General features: G+C 38.6%; 2 protein-coding genes across 2 annotated transcripts; both read right to left on the bottom strand.

The window, feature by feature from the left end:
* Positions 1–824: 824 nt before the first annotated feature.
* Positions 825–15,357, bottom strand: AK6 (adenylate kinase 6). The gene is made up of 5 exons (NM_001286166.1): positions 15,246–15,357; positions 13,142–13,234; positions 4,166–4,224; positions 3,912–4,057; positions 825–1,355 (listed from the first exon to the last, which is right to left on the bottom strand). Exons 1-5 carry the CDS (start codon positions 15,271–15,273, stop codon positions 1,163–1,165), a joined length of 519 nt encoding a protein of 172 aa, NP_001273095.1. The 5' UTR covers positions 15,274–15,357; the 3' UTR covers positions 825–1,162.
* Positions 11,104–15,357, bottom strand: TAF9 (TATA-box binding protein associated factor 9). The gene is made up of 3 exons (NM_001286165.1): positions 15,246–15,357; positions 13,142–13,234; positions 11,104–12,160 (listed from the first exon to the last, which is right to left on the bottom strand). The coding sequence occupies exon 3, from the start codon at positions 12,141–12,143 to the stop codon at positions 11,346–11,348; it is 798 nt and encodes a 265-aa protein (NP_001273094.1). The 5' UTR covers positions 12,144–12,160; positions 13,142–13,234; positions 15,246–15,357; the 3' UTR covers positions 11,104–11,345.
* Positions 15,358–15,396: the final 39 nt, after the last annotated feature.

The raw sequence follows: 15,396 nt of genomic DNA, 5'->3' as shown, positions 1-15,396 counted from the left end.
TAAAGGGAGGGAATCTAGTGATGACTGAAGAACAGGGTGGCCTGGAAGGGAAACCTACCTTTCCGGTACACATCTTCCTTGACTTACAACGGGGTTACTTCCCGATAAACGCATTATAAGTTGAAAATATCCTAAGTCAAAAATGCGTTCAATACACCTGACCTGCCAAACATCACAGCTTAGCCCAGCCTACTTTAAAATTTTTTTTTTTGGCTGCGCCGCGCAGCATGTGGGATCTTAGTTCCGAGACCAGGGATGGAACCCGCACCTCCTGCAGTAGAAGCGTGGAGTCCTAACAACTGGACCACCAGGGAGGTCCCCAGCCTAGCCTACCTTAAACATGCTCAGAATACTTTCATTAACTTACAACTGGGCAAAATCATCTTAACATAAAGCCTATTTTATAATAAAGGATTAACTATCTCTTGTAATTTGACTACTGTACTGAAAGTGAAAAACAGAATGGTTGTGTGTATCAGTTGTTTACTCTCACGACCACCTGGCTGACTGGGAGCTGCGGCTCCCTGCTGCTGCGCAGCGTCACAGGTATTGTGCTGCACGTTGCTAGCCCAGGAAAAGATCAAAATTCAAAGTACGGTTTCTAGTGAACACGTATCACTTTTGCACCATAGTAAAGTCGAAAAATCCTAAGTTGAACCACTGTAAATTGGGCGCCATCTGTATACACTTTCATACCTTTTGAATTTTATACAAAGTGCAAGTATTACCACTTCCATTTTACCTTTTGAATTTTATACAAAGTGCAAGTATTACTACTTCCATTTTTTTAATTTAAAGAAAGAAATAAAAATGGAAGACTGATACTTTACCTTTAGTCTAAGTTTTATTTTAAGAGATCATCTTCAGTTTCTTCTGTAATAAAAGATATCCAACCATTTGATCAGATTTATTCTTTAGCAACTGAAGCATTAAACAATTACAGTTTTAACTCTCAATCCTTAATAATACTATTCATTATACTTGAGATTGTTTAGCTTTCTCATGGAGAAAAAAAACTAAACATAAACCTTTATACTATCCACCTATGAGTCCAACAGCACAATTTCAATAAGAAAGTTGTACTGATACTGATAATTGAACAATTTATATGATGTCAGCAGAGAGGTATCAAGAGTGATTGTAAAGTGGCATTCTTGTTAAGTCAAGAGCTATGATCTTTGACCCACTGCTCTATCCATTTCAATATCTGATTGATATTATCCTCTAGATCTTCTGGTTTATTGCTCGGCAACTGATGCACTATTTCTTCCTTGTAGGATCCCAAGGCTTCTTCATAAAGAACTTGAAAAATTTCACACTGAATATTGTCTTTTAGTTTCTTCTGATTATAACCCCTAGAAGGCAAAGAGAAGATAAACAAACTGAATGGCATTAACTGGAGTTTTAGGAACAGACTAGAAACTGGACACTTTTGAACACATGAAAAATCACGCAAAAATACTTCTTGTAGGCTCTTTACCTAGAGAAAACAGATTGGCTTCTGTGACTATGAGAGACTTCTTTGACAAGAGAGAGGGTTAAACTAAGGACCAAAGTTTAGCTTTGTCTGAGACTTTTTTCCCTACAGTCTGTCAGCCACTCAATTAGCAAACATCTACCTACCTCAAGCCAGATGCCAAGCTATGAGATAAATAGTCTATAGCTATGGTCCTAAATTTCAAAAGAGTTAAGGAGTTAAGATATAGACACATAAAACAAATAGATGGCATATAATAAAATAAAATGCATATGATAAGGAATAGCATATACTGATTGGGTACTTGATCACACAGATGTATCTGTACTTTACCAATTCCAAAGACATTGAAAAAATTATATAATCTTTATGCGGATGTAAATTAGCCAACTCATTAGCTAGTGAAAAAAGATAAGGAAAATTCAAACTCAAATTAGTTAAACTTTGTAACAATCAAAATTAAATTGAAGTACTTAAAAGATGATTAACTTTATGAAAAAACCCACAGAATGGGAGAAAATTTCTGCAAATCTTATATCTGATAAGGGACTTACATCTAAAATACATAAAGAACTCTTGTAACTTAATAAATAAAGGACAAATAACCAAATTAAAAATTGGGCAAAAGATCCGAATAGATATTTCTCCAAAAAAGATATACAAATGGCCAATAAGCACATAAAAAGATGCTCAACATCATTAGCCATCAAGGAAATGCAAATGAAAACCACGATGCAATACTACTTCACATCCACTAGGATGGCTACAATCAAAAAGATAACAAGGATGTGAAAATACTGGCGGCTTCATACACTACTCTTGGGAATGTAAAGTGGTGCAGCCACTCTGGAAAATGGTCTGACAGTTCCCCAAAAGGTTACATAGTTAACATATGACCTAGCAATCCTAGTCCTAAAGAAATTCAATACCCAAGATAAATGAATGAACATGTAATGTTCACACAAAAACACGTGTATGAATGTTCATGGCAGCATTATTCGTAATTGCCAAAAATTGCAAACAATCCAAATGTCTATAATCTGATAACTGGATAAATAAAATATGGTATATCCATATAATGGAATATTTGGCAATAAAAAGAAATGAAGTACTGGTACATGCCATAACACAGATGAACCTTGAAAACGTTATGCTAAGTAAAAGAAGCCAGACACAAAAGATCACATTTTGTATGATTTCATTTATATAAGAAGTCCAAAACAGGCAAATCCACAGAGATAGAAGGTAAATTACTGGTTGCTTAGGACTAGGGACTGAGGGGAAATGGGGAGTGACTGCCAATGGGTATGGGTTTTTTGGTGGGGGAGGGGTGATGAACATTTTTAAAAATTAGTTATAGTAATGGATATAGAACTCTGTGAATATACTCAAAACCACTTAATTGTACACTTCAAATGGGTGTACAATTCACATGGTATGTGAATTTATCTCAATGAAGCTTTTTTTAAGGTGATTAACTTTGTAAGTTTTTTCAACGGTTAAAACAAGACTACTTTCTCATAGTTTTTTCATACTTTAGTCTTTAGTTATTTACATAAAATAGTAATTTTTAATAAAAATGTTAAATGGTCTTTTAGAAAACACATATGTACCGTATTGTCTCTATTACTGCTCTGTTCAAATATTTTTAATGATGAAAGTTTTAGGTATAGCCCCAACCTAACTTTCCCTATGTATTTGCCACTATACTTTTTTGTGCAAGAATTTGCGCGTATCCCATCCAATGGTGCTTAGTCAGAGCTGACTATAGTCAGTGAGAACCACAAATTCTGAACCTGAAGTTAGGCAAACTTCTGGAGTTTTCCTTCTGGAGACTGCTTTCTAAATTCCTGTAAAATCTCCTCTTTTCCACAGTTTGAATCAAAAGACAGTGGGAAAATGTCTTCCATAAAATTTTGCTTTTCTGGTTATTCTGGATTAAGTCTGATGCTCTCCTGAAGGGATGAACTCAAATATATTGTGAAATGTTAATTTATCTTGTTAAAGGTTGTAAAATGTTCATTTATCTTCAGCTTTTCATAAGCTTTCCCATTTCTGTTGTGAGGATGATTTGAGTAGGTAATGTTCATTCCATAGCAAAGAGTATGTTATTGGTTTGGCTGTTTTCCTATAAAAGTTTTACATTAAGGAAAAAGCATGACTAAGTAGGGTTGATATATAGTACATTTTACTGAATCAGACTGTCAGTTGAGGTATTCATTTACTCAGAAACTACTGCTTGCGTTTTACGAATGCACCTTTTTCCGTTAGTTTCAGAATGTTGGTACCGTACAGACTTGGTTTATAATAAGACCAAAATAAAGTAGTCACGTTTTCAAATAGAACCTTTTATGATGTTCATGTTGGCCAACTTCAGGAATCTGAGTAAAAGTTTACATAATACTTTAAGGATTCAGTGTTCTTCCTTCCTTACCTAGTTTCAAGTCTGTTGTACAAAACACTGTTATCTGTTTTCAGCACAAATACTATATGAAACCAGCGTTCAGGGAAGAAATCACAACCATGGTAATCAACAATAACTCCACCTTCACTCATTTGGTTTTCTAACTCATCAACTACCTGTAAGAAAGGGGAGGAAAAAAAAAAAGATGAATACTCTTTAAAAAAACTGAGGTCAACTTTCCTATAAATTTTAAATGTATACTGTATAAAAAAGATTGTACTTACTCTGTCTTCATCTAAAATGGGACAATCATACTCTTCATCATAGCCATCATATAACTGCCCTAAAAGAGATTCACATTGGCATATTAAAGTAGTATTTTCTAAGTAACTTTCAGTAATTTTCAATTACTCTTAGAGACAAGGGAGGGCACTAATACAATAGATGTCATATGGACAGCAAATATGAAGAGCAGTATTGATAAATTAGAATTTTGTCTAGAAGGAAACTTGGATAACAAAATACCTGAAAAAGAATGAATAATAGCCAACTTCAGAATTTGTGGGGCTATTAGTAGAGGAGAACTAGTTTCAGTGAGCTACAGATTGGTGCGAAGAGGGGACACATGGATACAAACACTCGTACACACATTAACAGGAGATTAAGTTCCAAATTTATTAGGCCAAGGATATGAAACTTATTAAAAGGAACAGCAGGTTCTTGATTCCAGAAATGAACCCTTTGTCACTAAGGTCACATCTTCATGGGGTTTGGGGAAGGAGAGTCAGTGCCCAGATGCTCCTTCACTTCTAGAATTCCAGCATCCCCAAAAGCCAAGGGTTGAATATCTTATTTCAGAAGGTAAAACAAGAATGATGGGGGCAGGCATAAAGAAGGCAGATTTAAATCTAACATAAGAATTTTTCAACAAATTAAAGCTTCCTTTCAAAGGAAGTGTGTCTTAAGGAGGTGAGACATACCAATCCCACCCTCACCCTGAATCCCTAGGAGGTATATACTCTACGGCAGGCTTAGATCATTCTTCTAGCCATCTCGAAGAGCATGCTATAGTCTTCCCACCTCTTTCCCCTTAATAGTTTGGCACAGGTTGAAATGAGCTTCAAAGGAGCGTGAGTTCTGAAGTGACGAAGGGGTGGTCCTGAGGGTTTGTGGAAGGCACAAAGGCAGTTTTAACTGTCTTCCTGGAGGGTCTGTGGGCTGATTCTGGGCACATGAACCATTTCTCTAGCATCCTAGTGTGGCCTCTGACTTCTTGGGTTACAGTTCAGCTACCAGAAACTCTTACCAGCTAAAAAGTTAAACTGTCTTGGTATGGGGAAAACTGGTTAACAATATAGAAACTAATCTAAACCCTTACTTTACATCACAAACCCTAGCTGAATTAAAGAGCTAATTTCTTTTTTTTTATTTCTTTTTTTTTTGCGGTACGCAGGCCTCTCACTGTTGTGGCCTCTCCCATTGAGGAGCACAGGCTCCGGACGCGCAGGCCCAGCGGCCATGGCTCACGGGCCCAGCTGCTCCACGGCATGTGGGATCCTTCCGGGCCGGGGCACGAACCTGCGTCCCCTGCATCGGCAGGCGGACCCCCAACCACTGCGCCACCAAGGAAGCCCCAAGAGCTAATTTCTTAATTCCAAAGATAACTAATGGAAAATTAAACCTATAAAGGTATGATACATTTGAGTTTGTGAAAAAAATAAAATAATTGATTGAAACATATAAAATGTTAAATCTCTGTTCGATGAAAAATAATATAATTAAAAAAAATGAAAAATGGCAGGGAGAAATACTAGGACAAAGGACTGAAATGTAGATTATATAAATACCTTAAATTCAAAATAACAATAAGTAGCTTAACAAAGAATAAGAAAAAAATTCACACAGGATGGAAAAGATAATTAGTAAACAATACATGAAAAAATACTGTACTTTCCCAGCTACTAAAGAGATGAAAATTTAAATGAGGCTTTTTATACCTGTTATAGTAGTTATACATGCATTTAGTAAACTGACTCTGGAAACGAATAATTTTTAAAAGTAAAACGTTATACCCGTTCAGAGATTTCTTTTGACCATTGAATTTCAAACCAGAAAAAAATTTAAAAAGATGCTGTAAAATGTTCCACAATAGCGAATTAGTTAAATCTTGTTTACTAACTTGCTAAAATATTATGTAATTAAACTTAAGTAAAATATCAGGTTGTTAAATTTCTGTTATTTTTACAATACTATATATGTGTGTGTATATATATATATATATATATATATATATTTTTTTTTTTTTTTTACAATGCCACAAAATCTAAGAATACCTACAGCTGATTTTGTACTATGTGGGAATCTGGAGTAGATAAATGTTCCTTCATATTTTAAATCCAGACTAGTTAAATCTTTAAAAATATATGCTGTCTAAAACACAGACAACTATAGCAGTATTAACTTTTAGAATTAAAGTCTTTATATACTGCAATGCTGAAATGCAGGATTTCTTAAGTCATGTGAATACATATTAATAAAATAGTGTAATCCAAGCTTTCCAACATTCATTTCAAAAAACATTTATCAAACACCATGTACCAGTAATTACAGAGGTAAGGAAGATATAATAGTGAACAAATTGAACAAGAAGACCAACTCAGTCCTTCCCTCGAAAAGTTGACAATAAAATGGGAGATGACAGACAAGTAACCTGGAAATTGTAATATTTAATGCTGTGGATCATGGTGCTCTGGGAGCAATAACATGGGGACCTTTTAGGTTAGGAACATAAACTTGGGATATTAGAGGAGGCTTCCTGAAGCAGGTAACTTCTAAGTGGAAACTTGAAGCAGTTAGCTCAGGAAAAAAAAGGTAGGTAAGACGATTCTTAACAGAGAAAACAAGATATTCAAAGGCAGAGAGACTAAGGAGGGCAAGCCTTTCAAGGGAGGAAAAGTCTTTCAGAATAGTTAGAAAATAAGTGATAAGGGGTCAGGGGGATTAAGGCCAGATTAAAAAGGGCCTTGAGGGACTTCCCTGGTGGCGCAGTGGATAAGAGTCCGCCTGCCAATGCAGGGAACACGGGTTTGAGCCCTGGTCTGGGAAGATCCACATGCCGTGGAGCAACTAAGCCCGTACGCCACAATTACTGAGCCTGCGCTCTTCAGCCCGCGAGCCACAACTACTGAGCCGGAGTGCCAGAACTACTGAAGCCCGCGAGCCTACAGCCCGTGCTCCACAACAAAGACAAGGCTCAGCAGTGAGAAGCCCACGCACCACAATGAAGAGTAGCCCCCGCTCACCGCGGGTAAAGAAAGCTGGCACGCAGCAATGAAGACCCAACACAGCCAAAAAAAAAATTAATTAAAAAAAAAAAAAAAGACCTTGAAGGCTGCACTGAGTTGTTTAGACTTTATCCCAAAGCAAAGGAAAATCATTAAAGCATTTTAAGCATGAAATGACATGATTAATTTCAAATTTTTAAAAATCATTTTGATTTCTGTGTGGAGTTGGAAGGAAGCAAGTCCAGAAGAAGCATGGATACCATATAAAAGCTACTGCAGAATTTTAGGTGGTAATTATAACCTGTACTCCAAGGAATGGAGAGAGATGAATTCTAAACTTTGTTTCAAATTTCCAAAAAGAGGAAAAATTTGTGCTACTTTAGAAACTTCAACTGGTAGTCACATTTATAATTGTCTATACAGTGGATCTTCATACGGCAAAGAGGAAAAAAAAGCTTGATTTCATCAAATTATCGAAACTTAAATCAGTTTCCTAAACAAAGTTTTATGATTTACTTAAATTACTTGCAGAAAAAAATTGATTGTGGAGCCGGTTAAAAGGCTTAAAATGACCTTCTTACCTTAAAAAGACCTTCCAAGCTGTCATTAGTCAAGCTATAAAAACATGACCTTTCCTTTAACTGCCATCCTATCATTTATACACTCAACGTGAAAGCCGTTCTTTAAAGCTAACCATATAGGGATGCTAGTCATCTATTTTGCATCTATACTAATGCAATTAGTATAAGAAGTTAATTGGTTTAGAAGGATTGGGAGCTTTGATACCTGGCCTTTTATGCAAAGAGAGCAATGAATTCTGCCAAGAGAAGTTAGCACCAAAAGATGCGGCATTGGAGTAGGGCCTTTTAAGGAACTGTTTATAAGACAGATGAGGAAGGGCATGTACAGGTAAAGGGAATAGCATGTATAAGGACATGGAGATGGAAGACTCCCCATGCGTGTGAAGAACAATAGTGCACTGTGGGTAGACTTAAGGGGACATAGGGCATAGTGGCTGCAGGGAAGGGCTGAAGGTAAACTGTGGCCAGTTCATTACTTCATTAAGGTGAGTGGCCTTTATCATTAAAAAGTTCAAGTAATTTCATCCCCTCTCCCCGCCCGCCCCCTTTTTAAAGGACATAATGATGGTGTACAGAAGAGGGAGGGAAGAGATACAGAAGAAGAGATTCAGCACGAATGGTCTTGAGAATGGTATAGCGGTACCAAAGGGACACAGCGTTAATGGTCTTAGGAATGGGATAGGGGTATCAAAGGGATTTTTTAAACTATCAAGATTAGGAGACAAGTGCATCTGTGTAGTGTGTAAATGCGTTTTTAATGTGTGGGTGACAGGAATCAGGAATGGGCAAGCAGTCACGGATGACTTCAGAACATGTGCTTTTTAAACATTAATTTGGAAATATGTGGGAACTATCCAGATGGTTAAATCTTGTAGATGTCTAGATGTTGGGCTAAGGTTTAATAATAAATTTAAGAGTTATAAGTAAAAAGGACTAACTAGTCCTGAGTCAATGAAATTACCAGAGGGAGGGGCAGGATTACAAGATGGCTGCAATGAGTTCACAGGGGAAAGAGGTATATATGGTGGGAAGGAGAGAATCAGATAAAAAGATTGGGAGAGCAGTGTTGGAGAGAGGACAACGGAGAAGTTAGTTTCAAAGGCTTCCAGTGGTAGTTGATTCAGGTGAGGGAAAAAAATGCGATACACATAGGTTAGAGCGGGAATGGCAAACTTCTTCTGTAAAGGGCCAGACAATAAATACTTCAGGATTTGCAGCCTAATCTAGCTAGTGGCTCCTACAAAAACAGCTGCAGCTTGCCAACCCCTGCCTTAGAAACACATCAAGATTTTAAGTGTTGAGGGCCAGATATTTGAAATGCATCCAATGTCTAGACATATGAGCATCCTGGGGTTAGGCATAGAGGCTGAAGACTGATAAAACTGGTGGCAGGAAAATTAAGGATGCTGGTAGAAGTTTAATTAAATGATTGCATATGGGCAAGGACATCAAGTGAGAAATGCGAGACTGGAAGAACAGGGGTAAGAGAAGCATTCTTAGTCACTCCACATTCAGGACTCTCCATAGTTTTATTAAGCTTAATTCCGCACCTAATTTTTCCTGCTTTAGTTCTAAATGTCATAAAGAAGGTCTCTTACAAATAATACAGCCATTCAACATGACTACTAGGATGGCAATAAACTCCATTTAGACACATTTGTTTAAAACCAGTTTTGTTTTTTGTCTCCTTACTTATAGCAGGGTTTCTAAACCTGAAATACTACTGACCTTTTGAGCTTGATAATTCTGTTATGGGGGTGGAGGGCTGTCCTGTGAGTTGTAGGATGTTCAGCAGAATCCCTAGACTCTACCCATTAGAGGTCAGTAGCAACCCCCCACTCCAGTTATGACTACCAAAATATCTCAGAAGGTGCCAAATGTCCCCTGGAGGGCAAAAATCACCCCCTGTTGAGAACCACACTGCTTTACAGAAGATTGCATGGTTTCCCTTACAACATATTACCATTTGGAAAAAAAGAGGAGGCTGAATGTCTCAGACTATTTCCTAGTAAGATTTTCAGATACACTCAGATGGCATCGGAGGGAAAAAATCTGGTACATTTTGAAATCACTATAAAGCACCTCATCTAACACATGTCAAATCAGATCAGAAATCCTTTATCTGGCATAATGGGAGGGAAAAAAAGCTCCACTTTTCCTTTAAGGCAGATTCTCATGAAATAATCTCAATAAAATACAAAGAGGATGGTCAGGACCATGCACCATCAAGTGTACACACATCTTTTGAGTACAAGGAGACTCAGTGAAGAGGAAAAGGAGTGTCTCACAGTGGAATATCCCTGGTCTGGTGTTACTGTTGCTCTCAGTGCTATTCACGACAGATTATATAGTAATTTCATTAAGTTTAGAAATATTGAGTGGGTGAGATGAGAACTGGAAGACATGACTGAAATTGACTGACGTATGTGACTCTGAAATCACTTGTCAAAAACAGTAAAGTTCAACAGGCAAAGGAACAAAACCAGATTTCATATAGGTATAAAATGGAGAATGTCAAGCTATGCACAGTAGCAAATAAAGACCTACGTTTTATTAACTATAATTTGAATGCCAAACCTGGATTAAAAATATAAGCATGATACTAGCTTATAGTATCAAGAATATGACAAGCAAAGATGCACAAAAATTGACCTGCAAAAAGGAATAATGGGAAAAAACTTCAAAAAAAATTTTTTTTTAAAGATGTTGGGGTAGGAGTTAATTAATTAATTTATTTTTGCTGTGTTGGGTCTTCGTTTCTGTGCGAGGGCTTTCTCTAGTTGTGGCAAGTGGGGGCGGCCTCTCTTGTTGCGGAACACAGGCTCCAGACGCGCAGGCTCAGTAGTTGTGGCTCACAGGCCCAGTTGTTCTGCGGCATGTGGGATCTTCCCAGACCAGGGCTCGAACCTGTGTCCCCTGCATTAGCAGGCAGACTCTCAACCACTGTGCCACCAGGGAAGCCCTAAAACTTCAAAAATTTTTAAGTGGTAAGATACTGGGAGCCACACCAAGGGTCCTTAAATATATCCAAAGGGATAGAAAAATGGGACCTAGGAAGAAGTCTGGCAATTGAGAAAGATAAGTCTAAATGGATGAGGATTCGCTATAAATAAAAATCCTGACCAAGTGGTCTCTCTAAAAAACAGACATGGTATACTTCAGCAATCTGAAAGAATGGCCCGTAAGAGTGACTTACACACCAGAGATCATACTATAACCTAAACACGTGAAGACACTAGAAGTGACTATTGGTAAGGAACAGACTGCAACAACTTCAAGCTTTTGCAACTGTTATTTCTGTTGGTGATAATGAGGCAGAAAATTGCATCTAAAAATGTAAAAACATTATCGCCAAAGTACCAACAATCAAATGGATGAATTACAACTTTATTTTTTACACTTAAAGGCTGATGAAAAACCATTACTAATCCTATTAAAGAAAATCCAACACAATATCGCAATTGAAAAGTATGGTAACCATATTTACTCATTCAATACTATTTTTCTAAAACACAACATGGAAACATCTAGCATGCATGTTTAATCTCAGTACAATGGATTCAAAACCAAGTATACATGTTACATGCATCAAGGCTAAATTACAAATTATCATAGTCATCATCATCATCGTCATCATCATCATCATCATCTTCACGTTTTCTTTTCAATGCATTTGATGCTTCACTGGCAGTATTCTGTGATGACACCATGTTAGTGGTAATAAGAATATTTTTGGACCCAATTAGTGATGGATTAATTAGAACATTCTGAACTGCTGATGTTGCAGGAATTGATGCTTTTACAGCTGGGGATTGTGAAGTGGGCATCTGTACTGTGAACCTTTGCCCTGTGAGGGACACTGGAGTCCCTACTTTAGTTGAAACAGACATGGTTTGTGGGGTTGGTGTGCCAAGCGTGGGAGTACTCGGTCTGCTAGTAACTGAACCAACACTTAACCGTGGAACTGTTATTCTTCCCGCAGAAGTAGATGCCTTTTTTTGTAAGGATTTAAGTCTATAATTTGGAGCAGTCAAGCAATATCTATCAGGTGGCAATCTAGGACCTGAATATGGCTTGATTAATGGCAAAGGGGTTTGATTCCTTTGCCTTGCAATATCTAATAAAAAATCTCTTGGGGGAGGAGAGGTAAAAGACTGGTCAGCACGACACTGGATGGCCAATCGCACATCATCTGCATCAACAGTAGCCTTCTTAGCATGACTTGAATAAATTTTTGCATCATCTAGAATTGTGGTCACATATCGGAAGGCAAACTCCAACATCTGATTTATAACTCTTGGTTCATATTCTGTAATCCCCATATCCTTCAGGATTTGTGCCATCATCTGTGCATCTTTCGGCATGCTCTTGGGAGAAGCCATCTTGCCAGACTCCATGATATCCGGTGATCAGACTTTAGATCATTTGAAAAAAATATGTACATTAGATCAAACCTGAAATAGTTACTTTAGTAGCAACTGTCAGGAACTTTAAAATTTCAAAATACATGTTAAATTTTAAAAAATATAAATTAAAAAATACGCTAAATCTTTTTAATTTTAATGAGGCACATTTAAAGTTCCCTTCACTTAAATTTATTTTCTACCCATTAGAGAATATAAAAAGATGAAGACACAAATAAGGGAGTGATAAAAGATTGGGGAAAAACAGGGTAAAATAACCAAAAACATACAACATTTTAAAATATGTGCAGTTGGGGCTTCCCTGGTGGCGCAGTGGTTGAGAGTCCGCCTGCTGATGCAGGGGACACAAGTTTGTGTCCCGGTCCGGGAAGATCCCACATGCTGCGGAGCAGCTGGGCCCGTGAGCCATGGCTGCTGAGCCTGCACACACTGTGCTCCGCAACGGGAGAGGCCACACCAGTGAGAGGCCCGCGTACCGCAAAAAAAAAACAAAAAAAAAACCGTGCAGTTGCTTACAGGCATGCACCTACAAACTAATCTAGGAAAAGACCATAGGACAGCCATGTCCTACTGCCTGAGTTCAAAATCATGTCCTTCCAGTGAACTCATATACTCACTGTCTCCATAGATATATATGCTTAGCACCACCCTGACCTTTACGTGTTTGCCCAACTCAAAAATACTCTCCCTCTTCCTCATATTCAAACTGTCCTAAGTCTAATCTTCCTGGCAGCTATCCCACTTATTACTGTCCACAAGAACTGCTAGCCAACTGCAGAGGGGATGTAGTGGTCAAAATAACTAGGACAAAGCATGAGACAATATGTTCTATTTCTATGGGTCCCCAACAGAGCATTAATTCCTTCATGGCAATTTTTCTCTGCTTTTTGTACCTTCTCACAAGTACAGTACTAATACTCCATTATTCCTTTCACTTTTTTAAACAAATCTAACACCAAAGTGCCCCTTACCTTCTCGTGCTAAATCACCCACATTAACGTATTTCAGTCCTGATCTTGATGCAAGTTCTTTACCTAGCGTGGTTTTTCCAACCCCTGGTGTACCTGCAAGACAAGCCACAGAAAAATACTGTTCATGAATACTTATTAGACTTTAGCCTCTAATCTGCCTTCTTAACAACTGAAAAGTTTCCTAATTAGCAATCCTATATAAAATTACACACACCATAATCTAATCAAAACTACCCAAAGCCTGCTGAATATCAGAATTTCATCCAGTGTATCTGATTTCACCAGGAGTGGGGCTTGGGAGAATCTGATGACAATTACAGACTGTCTGCCACCACCATGGAAATTCCCAGAATAAAACTAGCTACCTCAAATAAACTGTCATCATTTATTTGCTTTAGTTTAAAAAAATTAAATTGTTCATGGAAAAAAGTTAAGCAGTATGAAAGAATATCCACTATACTCTTCCCTAGAGACAACCAGTGTAAACCACTTTCTTATGTATCTCTCCAAAGAAGTCATATACATATGTTTGTGTATACATCCATATATATACTAATATATGGCAGCATACTACACGTGTACATATACACACATTGCGTGCATACATACATACACACACCATATATTTCCTTCTACATAAATGGCCATACTATACATTGTTCTTCACCTTCCCTTTTTTATATTTATTGTTTCAAGATAAATAATCAAACACTTAATTTTCAACTTGAACTAACGCCACTGAAATTACAACACCTGATCATTATAATTAAAGATAAAAGGAATTGGGCTTCCCTGGTGGCGCAGTGGTTGAGAGTCGGCTGGGCCCGTGAGCCATGGCCGCTGAGCCTGCGCGTCCGGAGCCTGTGCTCCGTAACGGGAGAGGCCACAACAGTGAGGCCCGCGTACGCAAAAAAAAAAAAAAAGGAAGGAATAAGTCAAGTCTACCTATAAGGGCAATAACATTTTTACCTCCAGTCCACTATAATACACCAAGTCTGAATCCTCAACTCACCATGTTTTCAATAAAACGCTCACATTTAGACTTTTGACGATATGGCTTAATAGTAAAAAACCAAGACACTGTCTGACCCAAACAAATCAGATACTGTAAAATCTTCCCCTTAAGGACGCTTAAAGGCTAAATAGTAACCTGTTGAGGTTAATCTGCTACTCTCAGACACAGACAGGACTTGTGCGCTGCCAATATGCTTACGTTTTGTTAAAGGATAAAACTTGGCTTTGATCCACAAACAGCACCTCAAATTTTATTGTGCTGCAACAGCATCTACACCCATTAGATTTTTCCAGGAATGCCCTATGTTGCTATTAAATACTACAATTTAGTAAACATTTTCAGAGTTAAACGACCAGAAATATTTCTTAAAGTCGTTATGCGGCATTTTACTACCCCTCACAGGTAACAAGCGCCCTGAGTATGGATCCAAAGACCCAGAAAAAAACCCACGATCAGCCCGGGAATTTTACAGCATCTCTACGAGAAACGACCAGAGATGCTTAGTAGATACCTTTACTTCTTAAAACACAAAGAAAAAGCCCCTGATGCTAACTCCGCAAGCGTATACAGCAAATTTATCACCCCACACCGCAAACATCCGAACCCCTTCATCGAAATCTCTCAGATACAAAGGGAAAATAAGAGACGGCCCTAGAGGCCTAAGGACTAAAACATCCACCATTAACGGATCTACTAAGGGCCAAATACTGCCTTACCTTATCTCGCTAACCACGCAGACACCCCGCCAAGTAAAGAAGCAACAGCCATTTTACAGACAAAAACCTTATTACGAAAGATTAGGCAGCTTGCCAAAAAAGGGAACTGTATATTATCTACCTCTCTCCGCCTCACCGAGTAGCCAACCTCTGAGCAAAAGAATTAACGTCCGTCGTCCCCTTCCCCCAGCCTCGTGCAAAACCGTCGCGAGGGCGGGGGGTACAGGCCCTGACAACTACAACTCCACGCGACCCTCGCCGAGCCTCGCAATAGAACGCTAAGCGACCCCACTTCGGGCTTTCCAGGCCCCAGGGCACTCCGCGCCCCGCGCCAGCCCCGCCGCCCACCACAACCCCTAGTGCGCCCCCTGACCGGTGAGCAGGATGTTCGGCAGCAACATGGTCCTCGCCGCACTGGCTCCCGACGCCTCCGCACAAGCGCCCTACACGCTACAGGGAGGGGCCGGAAGGGGAGGGTAACGGCAAGCGCCAGTGGCGCCGGGGTACTCGAGGCCTGGAGTGTC

Source organism: Orcinus orca, chromosome 3 (assembly GCF_937001465.1).
Source record: "Orcinus orca chromosome 3, mOrcOrc1.1, whole genome shotgun sequence".
Taxonomy (NCBI): Eukaryota; Metazoa; Chordata; class Mammalia; order Artiodactyla; family Delphinidae; genus Orcinus; species Orcinus orca.
Note: the sequence above shows the minus strand (reverse complement) of the source record. Positions and strands in the feature narration are given on the sequence as shown.